At 37.9% G+C, this 23,121-nt stretch overlaps 1 protein-coding gene across 1 annotated transcript in view; it reads left to right on the top strand.

Moving 5' to 3' along the window:
• LOC150076717 (putative ATP-dependent RNA helicase DDX17) overlaps positions 1-12,192 on the top strand; it is a 141,055-nt gene extending 128,863 nt beyond the window's left edge. Inside the window, exons 14-15 of the mRNA XM_090386635.1 lie at positions 9,892-10,215; positions 11,948-12,192. Coding sequence (XP_090242761.1) covers positions 9,892-10,215; positions 11,948-11,982 — 359 coding nt within the window. The 3' untranslated portion in view covers positions 11,983-12,192. The remainder of the gene's footprint in view (positions 1-9,891; positions 10,216-11,947) is intronic.
• The last annotated feature ends 10,929 nt before the right edge of the window (positions 12,193-23,121 follow it).

Below are 23,121 nucleotides of genomic sequence, written 5' to 3'. Positions count from 1 at the left end.
ATATGGAGTTTTCTAGAAAGCCATATGATGTAATGGGTGCTGCTCCTCATAATGAAATGAAATTGTGCTTCAACTGTAAACAGCCACTTATTTAAAAAGTTTATTTCCAGCCCCATTTGCATATTTCAGCTAAGAGATGGTTGTCTCAGACTATTCAAATATTCAATATTATTTGAGTTATCTCTATATACCATTCAGATGCTTTGTTGAATAATGTCCTGGTACACCTCTGTGTTCACCATCTAATTAGAAAAAATTGGTCAGTTAATCTTCCTGTGTGAAATGGCACACTGTACTTCACATACCAACCTTTTGTGAGTTTAATGTGCTTTCTAATATAGTGTGAGGATTTTCTATGCACCATATTTGATTTTTCAGGATACTGTAGTCAGGTGGGTTTCAGTCTGAGTCAAGGAATAATTTAATTGTGCAGATACTTGACTGCAAGTCATTAAAGGCAATTCCCTGTCGCACTGTGCTCCTTTTTACTTTCCACTGAAACAAAAGGCATTTCTTTAAAAATTGTCTTAGACGGGCTGCTCTAAGCTGACTTAAGGTACTTAAATCAGCTTAGAGCAGTCAGTCTAAGGTACTTAAGGGAATTCTAGCTCAGAAGTCCGAGACAATTATTGTCATCATCATCGGCCATTTTCAATCCACTGCAGATTGAAGGCCTCTCCAGCAACTTTCCAGTTCCTTCTGTTTTGTGCAATGGACATCCATTTACTACTCATAAATTCATGAATTTCATCTGTCCATCTCTGTCGTTGTCTTCTAGGTTTTCTTCTAGCTCCTCTTGGGTACCATTCTGTTATTCTCTTAGTCCATCTGTCGTGTCTTTGAGCTATGTGCCTGCCCAAGACCATTCTAGTTCTTTAGTTTTGATAAGAATGTCCTTTACTTGAGTTTGCTGCCTAATCCATGTGTTTCTCTTCTTATCTAACAGTCTGATTCCCAATATAATTTGTTCCATTCTTCACTGTGTAGTTCTCAGCTTCTCTTCCATTCTTTTGGTGAGTGCACAAGTTTCACTTCCATAAGTCATGGTGGGTAGTATACATTGGTTCGTTATTTTTCGTTTCAGACAAATTGGGATATTGCTCCTCAGTATGTGACCATATTTCCTGAATGCTATCCATCCAAAATTTTTTCTTCTCTTTACTTCCAGCCATTTATCGTTATTACAGCTGATGACTTGTCCCAGATAAGTATATGACTCCACCTTCTCAATTACTGCTCCGTCAGTCATTTTATTCCTTTTTATGGCATACTTATTCATCATTACTTTTGTTTTAGCCATATTCATCTTTAGTCCAAAATTCTTACTAACTCTGCATAACTGATTAAGATTTTCTTCTAATTCTTTGGGATCATGGCTTATGACCACAATGTCATCTGCAAATCATAAATGGTTTAGGTACTCTCCATTCCTTTCTGCGACCGGTCTAATCTTCTGAAAGCTTCCTCAAGGGCAGCAGTAAACAACTTCAGAGATATTGTCTCCTTGTTGAACTCCTTTCTCAATTTTAAATTTCAATTAGACTGCCCGAACTCAGCAGTCAAAGACAATTTTTAAAGAAATACCCTTTAAGTCTAAGACAAGGGGACATTGGTGTCCTAATGAATGATAGTGACTAACATGTAGACTGTCTAATAATAAACACACTCCTTGACACATAAAAAATTAAATTTATTTTCAATTTCATATTTACTTATTATATATAGGAAACAAGTTAATCATAAATTGTCTAATCAGTTTTCTGTTAGGTAACTCTAAATTTTAAAACCTAAACAAAATTATTTGGCAACAAGTGTTTCCCTTTGAGGCTGTTCATTCCCTTTTAAACTTGTGGAATTTCAGTTCTTTTATATGAACCACTTGTATCCTTTCTAAGGAACTTCTTTGCTAGATTCTTCTCAAATAAAAAAAAAACAAACAGCTTATCTTCTACCTGAAGATTCTGAGAGACAGAGATTACAACAAACCATGTAATGTAGAAATTCCTTCTCAACAAATTTTCTTTTGTCTTCCATCTTTCCTTTTGTCTCTTTCTTCTTTTTCCTGCGAGAGTGTTTTGCTCTCTTTTCTTCTTCAACTTTCTTTTCTCCTCCCTATTTCTTATTTATTATAACCGGGATTCCACTTGTTGGAATCCCACTTAGTGTAATTTAGATAGTTCCTGGAGCGCCTCCACGTGGCTAGGGACGGGAGTCGGGATGCAGGTAGCTTGCTCCCTGCCTCCCGGCTGCTAAAGACTCCAGGGCCGGCAAACAACAACCATCGCAACACACACACACACACACACACACACACACACACACACACACACACACTTGCCGGCTATAAATAACCTACAGATGCTACAGCGGTATATAGGGGTAACCCTGGAGGCTGCAATCAATACAAGAATACCTTGTCCCTTGTCTCTCCATCTACATGTAACAACTTGACTTCCCAGTGGATGGATTGTCATGAAATGTTATGTGTGATTCATATAAAAGATTTGTCAAGCCATCCCAAATTTCATTAAAATTTGGCAATTATTATTATTATTATTATTTTCATATAATTTGTATGAAAAAAGAAATTCATAGATTAAATGCAGTATTGCTAGCTTTAAATAGTCCATGCACGTTTTACATATATAGTCATGAAAGCGGTGTTGCTTGTGAAGAGATACATATACACTGATGAGACAAAATATTATGACCAGCAAGTCATTGTGCAAATCAAAGCAACTGCAGGTGAACTATGATGTGGGTCGAGACGTGGTATAAAAAAAACACCTGATTCTGAGCTCTGTTAATCAGTGTTACTCTTGTTCTTTGGATGGGAAAGGCAGTGGACTTAAGTGAGTTTGACAAAGGCCAAGTTGATAGGTGGAACAGGACCAGGGTATGTCTGCCAGGGGCAAAGGTTGATGATGTTGTAGAGCGAATATCATCTTTTAAGGGCACAAAAGGTGATATAGTTGTACACGTTGGCACTAATAATATTAAGAGTAGGAGACCGGCAGAATTACTTAACAAGTACAGGTCACTGTTGAACAAAAGCCGAGAATTAGGGTTGAATTTGAAAGTGTCTGCAATTCTGCCCAGACACGATAGGAGGGAGTATATGATGAGAGCCTTGTCGATCAATTCGGCCCTGGAAAGATTGTGCAAGGCTCAAGGGGTAGAATTTTTTTCAGCCTGGACTGTACTTGTTAACAGGAGAGATTGCTTCTACAGGGATGGGATACACTTAAATAGAAAGGGTGCAAGAATATTTGCTGATGCTATCGAGGCAGTGTTAGGTGGGTCGGAAAACTGCTAGCTTGGGGGGAGACAAAGACCAATAGATTGACAGTAGCCACTGGCAGAGGTGAAAGAGATTCTTGCACTGCTTCTATTAGAATGAGCAGAAGCCTGAAAAACAAGATGCATGGTATTTCAGAGACTGCTGGGAGCCATTGCGGTACAAATAAACACATGGGTTGTGTTAGGGTAGCTAAGAATAGAAACAGGTGCAGGTATACTTGCGTGTACACCAATGCTAGGAGTTTAGTAAATAAATTTGATGAATTTGAGGTATTGCTCAAAACATCAAAGGCAGATATTGTTGGGATATCAGAGACGTGGTGTCACACAGATATAAGGGATGCAGAACTGCAATTTGGGGAGTACAACGTCTACAGAAAGGATAGACAGGATAGGAAGGGGGGAGGGGTTATTCTATTAGTTAAGAAACACATAAAAACCAAGGAAGTGAAGCCAGTCGACATCGCTGGACAGTGCAGTGTTGAGTCAGATTGGTGTGACATAAGCATTGGGAGATCAAAATTGAGAGTAGGAGTGTGCTATAGGCCTAATGACTCTGATGAGTATAATAAGGAACTGTACAGGGAAATAGAGTGGGCTAGTAAAACAGAGAGTCTTATAATGGGAGATTTTAATTTCCCAGATATTGACTGGAATTTGGGGGCTGGTTACTCACACACTAGCAGGGCTTTTGTGGATTTATTGGATGATCATTTTCTACATCAGCATGTTCAGGAGGCAACTAGAGGGAGTAATACTCTTGATTTGATTATCAGCAGTGATTCTTCATGCATTAAGAATCTGCAGATAAACGAACCACTAGGTGGCAGTGATCACAGTGTGCTGAAGTGGGATTTACTGAAAGAGGTAACTACCATTAGGGGTAAAGGGAAGGGTTATTGCTTCCGTAAAGGCGACTACGATGGACTGAGACAGTATTTAAATTCTATACAGTGGGACCAACTGATGATGTTACCAACAGCAAATTCAAAATGGGAAGCATTCAAAGAACTTATCTTGGAAGCTACTAGGCTTTACATACCAACTAAGAAATATTGTTCAAGGTTTAGGCCAAAATGGATGTCAGATGAACTAATGAGGCATATGGCAGAGAAGAAAAATGCATGGGATACTTACAAATTAACACATGACACAGAAGCCTATGATAGATACAAGTTGATATGCAACCAAGTTACAAAGGAGGTTAGGCAGGCGAAGGCAGATTATGAGAATTCCTTGGCAAGGGATGCAAAGAAAAACAGCAAAGAGTTCTTTACTAATGTAAACTCTAGAAGGAAGGGGATGAATCAGATTGGTCCACTTGATATTGATGGGTCAACTGTTGATGATCCTGCTCAGGTAGCTAACAAACTAAATGAATATTTTGCATCGATATTCACACATGAGGAGTTATTCAGCGAGGGGAATGCCAGAGGTGTATTCAACTCTAGCAGTAAGCTACAGAATCTTGAAATAACTGGGAGTAAAGTGGAGGAGAAACTGTTGAAGATAAACACAAGAAAGGTACCCGGGGTGGATGGGATCTATCCAGTTATATTAAAGGAGGCAGCAAAGGAAGTAAGCAAACCCTTAGCCATAATTATGAGAGCTTCCTTGGACTCAGGGGAGGTACCCATAGACTGGAAATGTGCAAATGTGACCCCAATTCACAAAGGAGGATCAAAGGCTGACACAAGTAACTATAGACCTGTGAGCTTAACTTCTGTTCCAGGAAAATTAATGGAGGCACTGGTTAAAGAAGCACTGCAGGATCATTTAGACAAGACTTCAGTTATAGCTCAGACACAGCATGGTTTTGTTAAGGGGAAGTCTTGCCTGACCAACTTGATTGGATACTATGATGCAGTCACAAAAGAACTGGATGCAAGGAATAACTTTGATATTATATACTTGGATCTTAGAAAGGCTTTTGATACTGTTGCACATGGAAGACTGCTACACAAATTGGAGCAGTGTGACATTGGAGGCAAATTGTTGCTATGGATAAAGGGGTGGTTGAGTGGGAGAAGACAGAGTGGTAATCAATGGACACTGCTCATCGTGGACTAATGTTATTAGTGGAGTCCCTCAGGGCTCAGTGTTGGGTCCATTATTGTTTTCTGTATTTATAAATGATATTGATGATGGTATATCAAGCTTAATGTCCAAGTTTGCAGATGATACAAAGGTTGGCAGGGTTGTCAAGGACACTACTGACACTACACTGCTGCAACAGGATCTGGAAAGGTTGAGCAGATGGGCTGAGAGGTGGCAAATGAAGTTTAACATTGACAAATGTAAAGTACTACACATGGGAAACAGCAACCCAGAGCAACGTATCAACTCTGTGGTACTACACTGACAGTGGTAGAGAATGAAAGGGACTTGGGGGTGATTGTGCAGGCAGATATGAAGTTCTCTGAGCAGTGCAGACAGGCTGCAAGAGTAGCTCATGGAGTATTGTCAATGATATACAGGAATTTTTCCAGCAGGGATAAGGAGGTGATTATTCCATTGTACAAGGCAATGGTCAGGCCACACCTAGAGTACTGTATACAGGTCTGGAGGCCTCATTTCAAGAAGGATGAGGAGCTGCTGGAACGAGTACAGAGAAGGGCAACAAGATTAGTGAATGGAACAAAGGGGTGCTCTTACGAAGAAAGGCTTAAGTTTTGCAAATTACAGTGTCTGGAGACTAGGCACCAGCGAGGTGATCTGATAGAGGTGTATAAAGCCTTGAATGGTTTAAGCATGCTCAATGCTGATGGGATTCTTCCTCTAGCTCAGAAAAATCACCTGAGAGGGCATAAATTCAAATTGAGGAAAGACAGATGTAGGATAGACGTGCGGAAATTTGCCTTTAGCCAGCGGGTGGTTGGTTGGTGGAACAGACTGCCATCCCTTGTGGTGGAGGTTGATAGCCTAAATAAGTTTAAGGCTCAGCTGGACAGGTATTTTGAACGAACAGAGGGGTGAAGTGGAAGTGGGTTTTTTTTTTTTTTTTTGGCTGATGCTGCATAAGCTTGCTTTCTTGCATCAAATGCCTCTACTAATGCTAATGCTAATGCTAAAAGTTGTAATGGCCAGGTGACTGCATCAGAGCATATCCAAAACAGTATGGCTGGTGGGATGCTCATGGTCAGCCATGCTTAGTACCTACCGAAAGTGGTCTGAGGAGGGGGGGAACCCTTGAACCGCTGGCGAGGTGTTGGATGACCACGGCTCATCGATGCTCGTGGTAAGCAAAGGCTCTCCCAGATGGTACGCAGCAACAGAAGGGCAACTTTGGTGCAACTCGCTGGTGACAGGAGTAATGTGTCACAACACACAGTACATCGAACCCTGCTGAAAATGGGGCTGTGTAGCCGCAGGCCGCTCTGAGTGCCCATGCTAACCATGGTTCACCGGCGATAGCACTTACAATGGGCACGCAAGCATCAAAACCAGATCTTGAATGATTGGAAGAAGGTCGTCTGGTCCAATGAATCATGTTTCCTGTTGCACCTTGTGGACGGTTGGGTACGTGTGCATCGTTTACCTGGAGAAGTGATGCCGCCTAGATGCACTATTGGACAAGAACAGGCTGGTGGTAGTGGTATTATGCTTTGGACAATGTTCTGCTGGGATATCCTGGGTCCAGTCATCCATGTGTGCCTGGCACTCTGACATCTACCACCTACCTAAACATCATTGCTGACCAGGTACACCCTTTTGTGGCAGTGGTCTTCCCCTCTGGTGGTGCTGTCTTTCAGCAGGATAATGCACCATGCCACACTGCTCGGAATGTTCAAGACTGGTTCACGGAACATGAGGAAGACTTCCAGATATTGCCCTGGAATCCAAATTCCACCAGACATCAATCCCATTGAACATCTGTGGTTTGTGTTGGAACAGCAACTCTGATCTGTGGCATCTCAACCACGGACCTTACAGGTTCTGCTGGTTGTGTTGGTACCAGATACCACATGACACATTTAGAAATCTTGTAATGCCCATGCTTTGCCAGGTATGAGCTGTGTTTTGGCTGCACATGGAGGACCAACATCATATTAAGTAGGTAGTAATAATGTTTTGGCTCATTGGTATATATATATATATATGAACAGATACATTAGATAAAGTATGCATAGATGGAGGTGGAAATTACACAGAGTGCCAGTGACTAGAAGGGTAAGGATAGTAGAAAAAGAAGTATAGTAGATATGTAAAGGTGAAAGAATGTTAATATCCTAAAAGTTATGATAAATTAATAAAATTATGGGCTGAATTAAAAAGTCAATAGGAGATGAGTAAACTGTAAAGTAAAATTATTAAAAATAAGGTAAAATACAATCTAAATAAGATAAAATAAAAATAAAATAAGATGAAATAAAAAGTGGTAAAGCTGTCATCAGATATGGGGGAAACATATTTAGATAAAAGTCGAATACAGGTAAGGTAAATATGCAGAATCTGATGTCAGCTGAAGTAAATATTGATACATGGTCAGGTATTTCATCAGTGGACTACACCTGACCATGTATCAGGAATTTAGTTTCTATACTTGTCCATAGTAGTAGAAGAAAAGTGAAAGGCCAAAAAGCAAAAAAAATGAAATTAGCACATTCTTATACAGTATGGACAAGGTAGTCCCAAACAGTGTCAATTATTAAGGTAAAAATAAGGATCAAGTTAGAATAAAATATATTTAAGTGTTTTCAGAATGGGAAAAGGTGTTTTTTATAAAAATATCTAGAGTTTTGTGTAGGATTTAAATGTTGTAATTTTGTAGAAATTATAATTAAATAATTTGGAACAAGCACGTGGTATAGGGTGAGGTATTAAATTGAGGATAGGGAAGGGAAAAAGGAGTAGTTTAGTAAATAAAGATGAAAATAGCGATAGAAGGAGGATAGTTGGAACGTTCGTATCACCCTCGTATACGCTAATAATTTTACGAATGGGAAGAAAGGTAGAAATAGATAGTAGAAAGACAAAAAGCAAAAAGTTATTAAATCACACTGAGCTAGCTGGGGTTGTGAAGCCCAACCTTATAGTAAGCGCCCTGGCTTTGTAAGCATTAGTATAAAAGGGAGCTAATACCAAATGCTTATTGTAAGGAAAAAGCAGCTGCAAAAAAAATATGTAAGTAGAAACATGCCAAGAAATGAACCGAAAACGAAACCAAAAGTATAATAAGAAAGTGAACGATACTTGGAGCTTTCAAGTAATGCATAGCAGAAGTAAGCTGGCAGGAAAATAATACGTAGCTGAAGGAAAAAGGCGGGTAAATACAGCACACATATTTAGTAGAGTAGATGAATGCATGTCAACCATAACCACATTAGTAACATAGCTACGTGATGAAGCAATTTATAGCAGCATAAAACAGACTTAATAGGGAGCTGTGAAGAAATGGAAAAAGATAGAGAAATAGTTCTCTATTGTCATGTTTTGAACAAAGAAATGCATGGAGATAAATAAGATTAGCATTGGAAAAAAGAAATGTGGTTGGAATAATAGGACTTTACCGTAATAAAGTCATAAGATTTACAAAAATAAACATATAATAGTTCATAGATAAATAAAAAGTATTGAACAAAGTGGTGATAAAAAGAATGCAGATCCAAATTAATAGATGGTAGACCAAGTGATATGGGTGCAATCTATTTTATCATCTCATATAAATCGAAAAATTACCAATATATAATTGCTTACATATCTTAGCATAAAAAGAAGGAAATATGTGAAGAATCACAATGTTCTGAGATAGAGAAATGTTAGATTAATAATTATAATGTCATGTAAGGAAAGTACCGCAACACCCGACGCATTACTAGCCTTACAGTGGAATATGGCATGTCCACTTTATGAGAAACAACTGGCACACTTGCACTACCACATGGAGGTTGACTTGATAAATCCACACAGCCATAGCCAAATCTTCAACACGAGACAAGTCCACTCGTTTTTGACCTTTACCTGGTTGAACACCAAGATGTCCTGTCACTTCAAATTTCGCAATCATTTTGCAGACAGCACAAACAATCATAGGTCCATGCCTTATGCGTTTCTGAAGCCGGAATTCTCTGATAGCCGCAGTTGCATTGTTGCTGTTCTGATAGTACAGCTTCACTAATAGCACCTTTTCCTGCAACGTTGTTGGCATTGCTGCTGTATATCAGACAAACATCTACTGTATGATTTTTGAAGAGACTGCTTTGCTTTTAGATCTTGCTACAGAGCCCTCTTCATAGGAATACTTTAATTTTAACAACCCTGTACTTACATTAGCATGCATTCCATGGTCATTCCATGCCTTCAACTGGCACAGAATGACCCCTCATCTGTGAACATCCATCCATTCAAAAAGTTTGTGGTCCGACTCCAATTGTTCACAGGCGAACGTCTAAACTATTCAAACATGCAATGTCACTTCGTCAAAGTTGGAAGCATTTTAGGTGTTATAGACAAAACAAGTTAAAATGTTTATAGAAAAAAAAATTTGCATCACTGTATGCTTACCATTTACTGCCATCATTGATCTCTCTCTAATGCATTCACAACTAGATGTATATGTCTATATAAAATATACATTCATTTGTTTTACAGATGTTAATGACATTAAATATGTGATCAACTATGATTTCCCCCAACAAACATCAGACTATATACACCGTATTGGACGAACAGGACGATATAATAAGTCTGGAACAGCTTATACTCTTTTCACTTATGAAAATGCATCTCAAGCAAGAGAACTGATAGACATCCTTAAGGAGGCTAAACAAGAAGTAAACCCTGAATTATTGGATATGATGAGTGCACGACATAACTTTAAGACCAGATCAAGATATCATACTAGGGTACCGGGACCAAGATACCAGAGTCGAAATATCCAGACAAAGAGACCAGAATATCAAAGAAGGCCCACAGGTATGTAAAATTTAAATGAAATAGACTATTTTATAGAAATATATAACTTTGACCAATGGAAGTTTTCCCCTTTTATCATTAATTATGTTTTGACTTAAATAGGAACTGATTTGATTTCTTCAAGAACCAGTTTCTTATTTCTCTAACTTTACACACACACACACAGTTATATATAGTCTGAGAAATAAGAATTATATATAAATCAAACAACTGTAGAAGAAGACTGTATAAAAAATGGGTCATATCTATAGGAATGGGTATTGCAACTCTGAACTATCTGAGCCAATCTATTTTTCTACTTTTTCCTTTACTTTTTACTCTTCTGTATTTTTATTTATAATTCAAAATTCATTATTTTTAATTCAAAATGTAATTGCTATTTACTTGCATAACATTTACTACAGAAACAGATGGTGCCATCTTTTCTCACTATTTCAGTGGTTGCCTCTTGATAGTGACACTGAGGTTGTATGTTATATTTTTTTTTTTTTTTTTCTTCTTTTGTGTATAGCAGATTTGCCTTTTTTTTTTTTTTTATTACCACTTTATCTATTTATCTATACCACTTTATCTATACAGCCTTCTTTTACAGCTTTATCTATTTATATATTTGTTATATTCATAAGACCTTGTTTTAAATAGTCCATAAAATTCTTCTCTCACGTCCTTCGCTTATTTTGACTAGTTCTCAAAACATATTTCATGGTGGCCAGCATGAACAATAAAATAAAATTTGGTGTATTTGTTTATATTATAGTAAAATCAAAAGTAGCAAGAGAAAGTAGAAGATAAAAATATCGTAAAAGAATGACATTTCATCTGTCAGCACATTTCACTTTATTTATTATGTATAAACAGTAATGTGACTTTTAAAACTGTGTGTGTGTGTGTGTGTGTGTGTGTGTGTGTGTGTGTGTGTGTGTGTGTGTGTGTGTGTGTGTGTGTGTGTGTGTTCTCTACATATAATTAGTAAGGTAAAAAAAGAACCACATTTAACCAGTAGTTAATGCAGTTTATATTTTGCTGAGTGATCTATCGGATGTAATATTATTTCTATCTTAATTTCAAAGTTTTTAATGATGAATACACTGATAGACAGAGTGACTGTCTAGGTGTTTTTGGAAGCCTAATTGAAGTGTGTAAAGTTTGAAAAGGGTTAAGCAAACTAAATACTAATGGAATCTGTATTTTTTCTCATAGAATGCATGTTCATGCATACACACACATAAACAAATATAAATTGGAAAAGGATGGCTGCAGAAATTTGCTTATGACTATAGAGTAACTTATTAATGGAATTAACTTTCCACCTAGTGTTCTTCAGGTAAAAAGTTTAAATAAATTTAAAATAGTATTAGACACAGTGGTTGGTTGTTGGGTTTTATTGGCGCATTAGCAACTAAGGCTATAATACGCCATTAGACACAGTGTATAAGCTATTGAAGCAAGTGTATAAGCTATTTTGAAGTTGCTCTTAAAGAAGTGCAAGACTTTGCATTTGCTACGTTAAAACATTACACTTTTCTAACCATCCTTGAAGCTTGTCCAAGTTATCCTGAAGGCTTGACAGTGATCATTAATGACTATCCCAGTCTAGCTCATCTGCAAATTTTGCCAGTACTAATGGTTAATCAAATAAATCTCTGAACTCTGTAGAGCAGTGTATATTTATTTGGATAAAAATGATATTTAATATTTATGAGTTTTTCTAGCAATAAAACTTTCTTTTCAGTTCCATTTTTTGAAGAAACTGAAAAGGCCATTTAAATATATCAAAGAAGAATTTGGAAGTTTTAAAACTCATGCAGGTTGTCAAATACCTACCTGAAATAGGAACCATCTATTCACTATGAAATGCAATCTCCAAAGCTGTATGTAAAAGCATATCATCTGCAGTGCTGAAGATGTTTCTCATGCCTCATGTTAAAATGTAGTTGTAAATAAATTAATCTTGATTAAAGTTTGTATAGATGTGTACATAGTCTTGTCTGTTCTGAAAATATACAGTGACACTTTAATTTTACAACTGCCAATAAAATATGTATAAAACACATTTTTATCATTCTTGATGAAATTCTTACATTATATTTTGTTAATACTTATAGAAGAATAAGAGAAGTTTACCTCAATATGATACGTAGAACACTTCCATATGATACTCTTCAAAAATTAAAACAAAAGATTAACGCAAAATGAGTACAGTAAAAAAACAATTAAAAAATTAATTAAAAAGTTTAACGTAAATTTTTAAAAACTATTTTCCTTCCTGAAGCTGACAGAGCTTTTCGACCGTATGTCACGATTGTTTTCAATTGATTTTTTACTGGAATAATTTTGCATTGAATCTTTTATTTGTTTTAATTTCTGGAGAGTATCATAAAGAAGTGTTCTACTTATCATACTGAGGTAAATTTCTCTTATTCTTCTACAAATATTGAAATCAATGTAGAACATATTGAGCATTATAGCTCTGTTATATACTATCAAATTAATTTTGTTAATACAAAACGCTTTAGTTTTCATGGAGTTTTAGGTTTTAGTTTGTCTTTATTCCACAATTAACATATAGTGTGGTTAAGATCCTTTTCACAGTGTCTGTTATATTGCAAATTGCTTTGATTTTTTCTTACACTGTTTAATCAACAAAATTTGCAATTTCAGAACAGATATAATCAAACACACACACGTACGCTGAGTGGCCACTTGGGTACACTCACCTAACAGCAAGTGGTCCCACCTGTAAAGTGCCCAGAACAGCCTGTATTCCTTGTGGCATAGATTTAAGGACTTGAAATAGAGGGGTATTGAAAGTGTTCCACGGATGTCTTATGGTAACATTCTAGTAATCCATGTTGACTGAGACCTCCTACAGGTTTTCTTGGATTGAAATCTGGACTGGGGAATTGCATACTACCCACTGTTAGTAAACTCGGGAGTGATAAACTAGTTCACCTGTATGCATGAATATACAATCATAGCAACTGTTAACAGCTTTGATTGAGGCTAAATACCCCCCCCCCCTTTTTTTTTTTTTTTTTTTGCTGTTATTTGCCCTTGGTTAGGCAAATATAGGGGAAAAAAGTTACTTTAGCATACCATGAAACTTTTTTTCAGCTTCCTGAACAAAATTTGGGAATATAAAATGCTGTGAAGATAAATTAGTTTCATACCATGAAAACCTTCATACCAAGACTCCCAGATGAATAGTTCATTCTAGGAAGGGGTAAGCAGAATGTGTAATGAAGACAGAAATTTGCACAAGGAACGTGCTAAGAAATGAGTTGGAAGAGCAGGAGAGTCAATAAAATTGTGAGTGATTGTAAATAAAACATTGACTGAAAATTAGTGTTAGCCACATAGCAAACAAAAGCCTGTACAGAGAAACCAGACTTTTGCTGTAATCAAAACAATAAATAAATAAACAAACAATAAAATATTAATGAATAAAAATAAAATTATAAAAAAAAAAGACATAGAAAGAAGATAGACTAGTTATGTGCTTTCCTCGTCATAGTTAACTATCCAGTTGACCATTGAATTTGTTTCACAAACAAACTGCAGAGGTAACGTTCTAGTAATCCACAACTTAGTGGATTATTGGAACGTTACAATTGGATTACTAGAATGTTTTAATTTCACTCAGTGGCTAAAAGAAAACTTCCTACATTCAGTTTAGACCTCTTTCCCTGTAATTTGAATTTATGAACCCTGGTTTTTGAATCCTTTATAACACTGAAATTTTGCCTTTATTTTACTATGAAGAGCTTTGTAGATCTCAATCATGTTCCTTCTAAGATGATTGGTTTCCAAGCTTTGCAGCTTGTGTAAGTATTTCCTCTTATGGGCACCCTTTTGCAGATCTCACAATGCAGGCTGTGCCCATCTTTGGACCATTTCAAGAAGCTCTGTCTTTTTTTTAGATTGTCTCTGTACTTGAATACACTATTCCAAGTACAGTCTTGCAATTGTCTTATAGAGTGTGATTATGATCTCCCTATCTTTCTACAGGCTATTCAATAAATTTATAGGACACAGTGGGCTGTAATTCTTGGATCCTTTTCTTCTCTGCTGTTTTTAATTCACCACAGCAAGTGTATTATAAGCTATTTTGAAGTTGCTCTTAAAGAAGTGCAAGACCTTGCATTTGCTACGTTAAAACATTACACTTTTCCAACCATCCTTGAAGCTTGTCCAAGTTATCCTGAAGGCTTGACAATGATCATTAATGACTATCTCAGTCTAGCTCATCTGCAAATTTTGATATTATGCCCTCTTCTATCCGCTTTATGTCCTTGGGGAAGCCCACTTTTTACACATCAATCTGAAGAATATCAATTAACACAAGCCATCCTGCAGTTGATCTTAGAATCTTGCCCATAATCCCAACATATGTTCCCAGCTTCTGAGAGACTGAGTCAAATGGCTTGCTAAAATCTAAATAAACTCTCAAAATTATTCCCTACATCAGCTCATGAGTAAATCAAAATAACTGATCAGGTTAAATATGATTTTCCTTTAATAAAACAATGTATGTGTCTTTCAGGATGCCATCTCTGTCTAATTGTTCCTGCAATGCACCATTTGCTCCAAGATTTTATCTGCCATTGAGGTTCAACAGACCATTCTAGAGTTTCTTACTTCACTCTTAAAACCTCTTTGGGGACACTGTCAATTCTCCAATCGAAAGGAATCTTCCTCAAGTCCATTGATATCCTGATAATTAAACTTAATGGTTTAATGTGTGCTCTGGCCATCTTCCTCAGAATTACTGTGTATATGCCATCAACTCTAGGAGCCTTGTCTTTAGGCTCAAGTTTTTCTAATAAAAAATCACTTGTAATTGCAAAATCACTAATATCATATCAGGCTTACTTGCACAACTTCTCTTGCACAGCTACATTATAAATTGAGGACGTAGGCAAAACCTGTTGCCTACAGCATTGTAATCTCTATCATAGAACTTTTCTGAAATAAAGAAAAATGAATAAATTTGATTTTGAATGTTTGAGGTTCAAATGGGATGGAGATCAAATGACAGTTAATGAGAGGTAAATTAGTTTCTTTAAAAGGATCATAACCTCACAACTGATAGCTGAAGTAGTGTGCGTAATGGGACCAAAAAGCGTTGGGAACATTACTTATGTGAGCCAATGGATGAAGATCGTGATGCATGGAACACCAAGGTCTCTGGTGAGATCAACAACCCTGAACTCTTTCATCCTAATCAACATAATTCAGTAGTATTAAAGGCTTAAAGCTGACATGGGAAAAACCCACATAGCTTATATTTAAAGACAATATTACGTGAATTCCAGACAACACTAAAATATGAGCATCAGAAATTGAGTCATAGCCCTGTAACAGACTGAAGTCATAAGCAAATGTTTGCCATTTGACAGAGTTTGGAGAACTGGAAATGTCGGTGAAATATATGAACAGTGGGCGCAGAGGAGAGCCCTGTGACACTCCACAAGAGGAAAGAAACAAAGGATGAAACTCCTTTTAGAACAACCTTTGCTGACCTATTATTAAACAACTGAATTATACAGATTATTCAGTAAAGTGAAGGTGATAACACTCCATGAGAGAGTAAAATGAGGCAATCTAAAGATCTTTGTCAGAGAAAAAGCTTTGGCAATTTTTAATAGACCTTTATCTCGAGTGGTCAGGAGCGAGAGTGCAGTAGCACATGCTCTTTGAGTAGACTGGGGTTCAAGCCCCTGACTGCTGATTACAGTCGATCTGCCAACCTGCACTGGACCAGCGTGGCTGATTATGGTCCATTTCCCTTGGCATGAATTGTTGAGGAGGCTTCCATCCTGCAGTGGGTTGATAATGGCTGCACTTTACCTATTTTTATCCAAATTAACATAAGGTGCGAAAAGGCCAAATTTTAGCATGTTGAACTATAGTGAATAAACACACCATAAAAGACCAAAATTTCCTGACAATGTCAAAACCTAAATCATCCCAAAAAGGGAAATAAGATCACTATTGAATATCATAAATGCTGAATAAGTAATTGTCTATACATCAATTGATCTGGGAAATTAGTCGAAGCATATGGATGAGACTACGAAGCAGCACGCCGCTGCAGTTTACCAAGGATGCTGAACTGCTAGGGATGTTAGCTATAATCATATGGTGAGCTCTTCAGTGGTCATTGAGAATGTTCATGCACGTGACAACACCTTTGTTTTCTGCCTACAAAATGTGCCAATTTCAGGAGAAAAGGTAGCCACTATTTCTTGATACACTTTTAGGTTTCTATTTTCCGTAATTTTAACAAAGAGATTTGGTCCATTATGTCATAAATTTCGATATTCAAACAGATACAATCAGTTTGCTATATTCCCTTTGGTTTTGAGAACCGAAATACAGAAATACTAAACGTTGCATTACAGCTAATATGGGCGGTGATCGTTTTTATGCTACCAATGTAGCAAGTAATTACTTTTTATGAACAGAAAATGTTTCATAATTGTAAATTTTACATCTCACTACTTCAGAGCAATGAAGAAGCACAAAAATATGCATTCAAGCCACCTTGCGGAAAGCAGAATGATACGATATGGATTTAAAATATGGGAGCAAATCACGATGCTCAAATGGCCGAGTAATTTAATACACAAGTTTTTTACACAGGTTTGGCTTAATTGGCGATGCTACTTCATCATTTATTGTAATAATCGAACGATATCCTAAAATCCAAACTCTTTTTATTATATATTAATATTACATATATATATATATATATATATATATATATATAAAGATTTATATATTTGTCATAAGTGTATTCTATTTGTTAGAGTGAGGTATATGTGAATGTGTTCCAAAGTTGTAAAGCATTGCAATGTTAACTGCCGTTGAAAGAAACCTGAAGTTTATGAAAATATGGGAAGAAGTTGATGAAGGGGGATGGTAAAAGATATATAATGTTAATCAGTAATGTAAAGTGCATCAAATCATTTTCTTTCTCATATTTTATAAGAAAGAAAATAATTTGAGGTCATAAACTGTCATTTATGCCCCAAATGTCTCGAATATCTGAAAACATTAATAGAAATATATGATATGGAAATAGTGTCTCGTGAAATCATTAGCATTAGTAGAGGAATATGATGCAACAAAGCAAGCTTATGCAGCATCAGCCAAAAAAAAAAAAAAAACTTCCACTTCAGCCCTCTGTTTGTTCGAAATAAATGTACAGCTGAGCCTAAAATTTATTTAGGCTATCAACTTCCACAACAAGGGATGGACGTCCCAACCAACCACCTGCTGGCTAAAGGCAAATTTCTGCACATCTATCCTACGTCTGTCTTTTCTCAATTTCAATTTATGCCCTCTCAAATGATTATTCTGTGTAGCCTGACCATTGCCTTATACAAGGGAATAATCACCACCTTATCCCTGCTAGAAAAATTCCTGTATATCATTGATAAGACACCATGAGCTACTCTTGCAGCCCATCTGAACTGCTCAGAGAACTTCATATCTGCGTGCACAACCAGCCCCAGGTGCTTTCCATTCTCTACCACTGTCAGTGTAGTACCAGAGAGTTGATACGCTACTCTGGGGTTGCTGTTTCCCATATGTAGTACTTTACATTTGTCGAGGTTAAACTTCATTTGCCACATCTCAGCCCATCTGCTCGACCTTTCCAGATCCCGTTGCAGCAGCATAGTGTCCTTAAAAACCCTGCCAACCTTTGTATCGTCTGCAAACTTGTACATTAAGCTTGATATACCATCATCAGTATTATTTATAAATACAGAAAACAATGGCCCCAACACTGAGGGACTCCACTAATAACATTAGTCCACGATGAGCAGTGTCCATTGATTACCACTTTTCCCCCTCAACCACCCCTTTATCCATAGCAGTAATTTGCCTCCAATGCCACACTGCTCCAATTTGTGCAGCAGTCTTCCATGTGCAACAGTATCAAAAGCCTTTCTAAGATCCAAGTATATAATATCAGAGTTATTCCCTGCATCCAGTTCTTTTGTGACTGCATCATAGTATCCAATCAAATTGGTCAGGCAAGACTTCCCCTTAACAAAGCCATGCTGTGTCCGAGCTATTACTCAAAACATCGAAGGCAGATATTGTTGGAATATCAGAGACGTGGTGTCACACAGATATAAGGGATGCAGAACTGCAATTTGGGGAGTACAACGTCTACAGAAAGGATAGACAGGATAGGAAGGGGGGAAGGGGTTATGCTTGTCTAGATGATACTGCAGTGCTGCTTTAACCAGTGCCTCCATTAATTTTCCTGGAACAGAAGTTAAACTCACAGGTCTATAATTATTTGTGTCAGCCTTTGATCCTCCTTTGTGAATTAGGGTCACATTTGCACATCTCCAGTCTATGGGTACCTCCCCTGAGTCCAAGGAAGCTCTCATAATTATGGCTAAGGGTTTGCTTACTTCCTTTGCTGCCTCCTTTAATATAAATGGATAGATCCCATCCACCCCAGTTTCCTTTCTTGTGTTTACCTTCAACAATTTCTCCACTTTACTCTCAGTTATTACAAGATTATCTAGCTTACTGCCAGAGTTGAATACATCACTTGCATTCCCCTCGCTGAATAACTTCTCATGTTTGAATGATGGGGCAAAATATTCATTTAGTTTGTTACCTACCTGAGCAGGATCATCAACAGTTGAACCAACGATATCAAGTGGACCAATCTGATTCATCCCCTTCCTTCTAGAGTTTACATAAGTAAAGAACTCTTTGCATCCTTTGCCAAAGATTTCTCGTAATCTGCCTTCGCCTGCCTGACCTCCTTTGTAACTTGGTTGCAGATCAACTTATATCTATTATAGGCTCCTGTGTCACGTGTTAATTTATATGTATCCCATGCATTTTTCTTCTCTGCCATATGCCTCATTAGTTCATCTGTCATCCATTTTGGCCTAAACCTTGAACAATATTTCTTAGTTGGTATGTAAAGCCTAGTAGCTTCCAAGATACGTTCTTTGAATGCTTCCCGTTTTGAATTTGCTGTTGGTAACATCATCAGTTGGTCCCACTGTATAGAATTTAAATACTGTCTCAGTCCATTGTAGTCGCCTTTACGAAAGCAATAACCCTTCCCTTTACCCCTAATGGTAGTTACCTCTTTGAGTAAATCCCACTTCAGCACACTGTGATCACTGCCACCTAGTGGTTCATTTATCTGCAGATTCTTAATGCATGAAGAATCACTGCTGATAATCAAATCAAGAGTATTACTCCCTCTAGTTGCCTCCCGAACATGCTGATGTAGAAAACAATCATCCAGTAAATCCACAAAAGCCTTGCTAGTGTGTCAGTGACCAACCCACAAATTCCAGTCAATATCTGGGAAATTAAAATCCCCCATTATAAGACTCTGATTTACTGGTCCACTCTATTTCCCTGTACAGTTTCTTATACTCATCAGCGTCAGTAGGCCTACAACACACTCCTACTCTCAATTTTGATCTCCCAATGCTTATGTCATACCAAACTGACTCGACACTGCACTGTCCAGCGATGTCGACTGGCTTCACTTCCTTGGATTTTATGTGTTTCTTAACTACTAGGATAACCCCTCCTCCCTTCCTATCCTGTCTATGCTTTCTGTTGACGTTGTACTTCCCAAATTCCAGTTCTGCATTCCTTATATTTGTGTGACACCACGTTACTGTTATCCCAACAATATCCGCCTTTGATGCTTTGAGCAATACCTCAAATTTATTTACTAAACTTCTAGATTTGGTGTACACGCAAGTATACATGCACCTGTTCTTTTTCTTAGCTACGCTAACACCACCCATGTGTTTACTTGTATCGCAATGACTCCCCGCAGTCTCTGAAATATCCTGCATCTTATTTTCAAGGCTGCTGCTCATTCCAATAGAAGCAGTGCAAGAATCACTTTCACTTCTGCCACTGGCTACTGTTAATGTATTAGTTCTTGTATCCCTCCCAAGCTAGCAGTTTTCCGACGCACCTAACACTGCCTCGATAGCATCAGCAAATATTCTTGCACCCTTTCTATTTAAGTGTATCCCATCCCTGTAGAAGCAGTCCCTCATGTTAACAAGTAATAATTATAATATTAATAATAACTAAAAATATTAAGAGTAGGAGACCGGCAGAATTACTTAACAAGTACAGGTCACTGTTGAACAAAAGCCGAGAATTAGGGTTGAATTTGAAAGTGTCTGCAATTCTGCCCAGACACGATAGGAGGGAGTATATGATGAGAGCCTTGTCGATCAATTCGGCCCTGGAAAGATTGTGCAAGGCTCAAGGGGTAGAATTTTTTTCAGCCTGGACTGTACTTGTTAACATGAGAGATTGCTTCTACAGGGATGGGATACACTTAAATAGAAAGGGTGCAAGAATATTTGCTGATGCTATCGAGGCAGTGTTAGGTGGGTCGGAAAACTGCTAGCTTGGGGGGAGACAAAGACCAATAGATTGACAGTAGCCACTGGCAGAGGTGAAAGAGATTCTTGCACTGCTTCTATTAGAATGAACAGAAGCCTGAAAAACAAGATGCATGGTATTTCAGAGACTGCTGGGAGCCATTGCGGTACAAGTAAACACACGGGTTGTGTTAGGGTACCTAAGAATAGAAACAGGTGCAGGTATACTTGCGTGTACACCAATGGTAGGAGTTTAGTAAATAAATTTGATGAATTTGAGGTATTACTCAAAACATCGAAGGCAGATATTGTTGGAATATCAGAGACGTGGTGTCACACAGATATAAGGGATGCAGAACTGCAATTTGGGGAGTACAACGTCTACAGAAAGGATAGACAGGATAGGAAGGGGGGAAGGGGTTATGCTATTAGTTAAGAAACACATAAAAACCAAGGAAGTGAAGCCAGTCGACATTGCTGGACAGTCCAGTGTGGAGTCAGTTTGGTGTGACATAAGCATTGGGAGATCAAAATTGAGAGTAGGAGTGTGCTATAGGCCTAATGACTCTGATGAGTATAATAAGGAACTGTACAGGGAAATAGAGTGGGCCAGTAAATCAGAGAGTCTTATAATGGGAGATTTTAATTTCCCAGATATTGACTGGAATTTGGGGGCTGGTTACTCACACACTAGCAGGGCTTTTGTGGATTTATTCGATGATTGTTTTCTACATCAGCATGTTCGGGAGGCAACTAGAGGGAGTAATACTCTTGATTTGATTATCAGCAGTGATTCTTCATGCATTAAGAATGTGCAGATAAATGAACCACTAGGTGGCAGTGATCACAGTGTGCTGAAGTGGGATTTACTCAAAGAGGTAACTACCATTAGGGGTAAAGGGAAGGGTTATTGCTTTCGTAAAGGCGACTACAATGGACTGAGACTGTATTTAAATTCTATACAGTGGGACCAACTGATGATGTTACCAACAGCAAATTCAAAACAGGAAGCATTCAAAGAACGTATCATGGAAGCTACTAGGCTTTACATACCAACTAAGAAATATTGTTCAAGGTTTAGGCCAAAATGGATGACAGATGAACTAATGAGGCATATGGCAGAGAAGAAAAATGCATGGGATACATACAAATTAACACATGACACAGAAGGCTATGATAGATACAAGTTGATATGCAACCAAGTTACAAAGGAGGTTAGGCAGGCGAAGGCAGATTACGAGAAATCCTTGGCAAGGGATGCAAAGAAAAACAGCAAAGAGTTCTTTACTTATGTAAACTCTAGAAGGAAGGGGATGAATCAGATTGGTCCACTTGATATTGATGGGTCAAGTGTTGATGATCCTGCTCAGGTAGCTAACAAACTAAATGAATATTTTGCATCGACATTCACACATGAGGAGTTGTTCAGCGAGGGGAATGCCAGAGATGTATTCAACTCTAGCAGTAAGCTACAGAATCTTGAAATAACTGGGAGTAAAGTGGAGGAGAAACTGTTGAAGATAAACACAAGAAAGGCACCCGGGGTGGATGGGATCTATCCAGTTATATTAAAGGAGGCAGCAAAGGAAGTAAGCAAACCCTTAGCCATAATTATGAGAGCTTCCTTGGACTCGGGAGGTACCCATAGACTGGAAATGTGCAAATGTGACCCCAATTCACAAAGGAGGATCAAAGGCTGACACAAGTAATTATAGACCTGTGAGCCTAACTTCTGTTCCAGGAAAAGTAATGGAGGCACTGGTTAAAGAAGCACTGCAGGATCATTTAGACAAGACTTCAGTTATAGCTCAGACACAGCATGGTTTTGTTAAGGGGAAGTCTTGCCTGACCAACTTGATTGGATACTATGATGCAGTCACAAAGGAACTGGATGCAGGGAATAACTTTTATATTATATACTTGGATCTTAGAAAGGCTTTTGATACTGTTGCACATGGAAGACTGCTACACAAATTGGAGCAGTGTGACATTGGAGGCAAATTGCTGCTATGGATAAAGGGGTGGTTGAGGGGGAGAAGACAGAGAGTGGTAATCAATGGACACTGCTCATCGTGGACTGAAGTTATTAGTGGAGTCCCTCAGGGCTCAGTGTTGGGTCCATTATTGTTTTCTGTATTTATAAATGATATTGATGATGGTATATCGGGCTTAATGTCCAAGTTTGCAGACGATACAAAGGTTGGCAGGGTTGTCAAGGACACTACTGACACTATGCTGCTGCAACAGGATCTGGAAAGGTTGAGCAGATGGGCTGAGAGGTGGCAAATGAAGTTTAACATTGACAAATGTAAAGTACTACACATGGGAAACAGCAACCCCAGAGCAATGTATCAACTCTGTGGTACTACACTGACAGTGGTAGAGAATGAAAGGGACTTGGGGGTGGTTGTGCAGGCAGATATGAAGTTCTCTGAGCAGTGCAGACGGGCTGCAAGAGTAGCTCATGGAGTATTGTCAATGATATACAGGAATGTTT

Source organism: Mastigoproctus giganteus, chromosome 12 (assembly GCF_048544385.1).
Source record: "Mastigoproctus giganteus isolate SK-2022 chromosome 12, ASM4854438v1, whole genome shotgun sequence".
Lineage (NCBI taxonomy): Eukaryota > Metazoa > Arthropoda > Arachnida > Uropygi > Thelyphonidae > Mastigoproctus > Mastigoproctus giganteus.
This window is presented reverse-complemented; position numbering and strand designations above follow the sequence as displayed.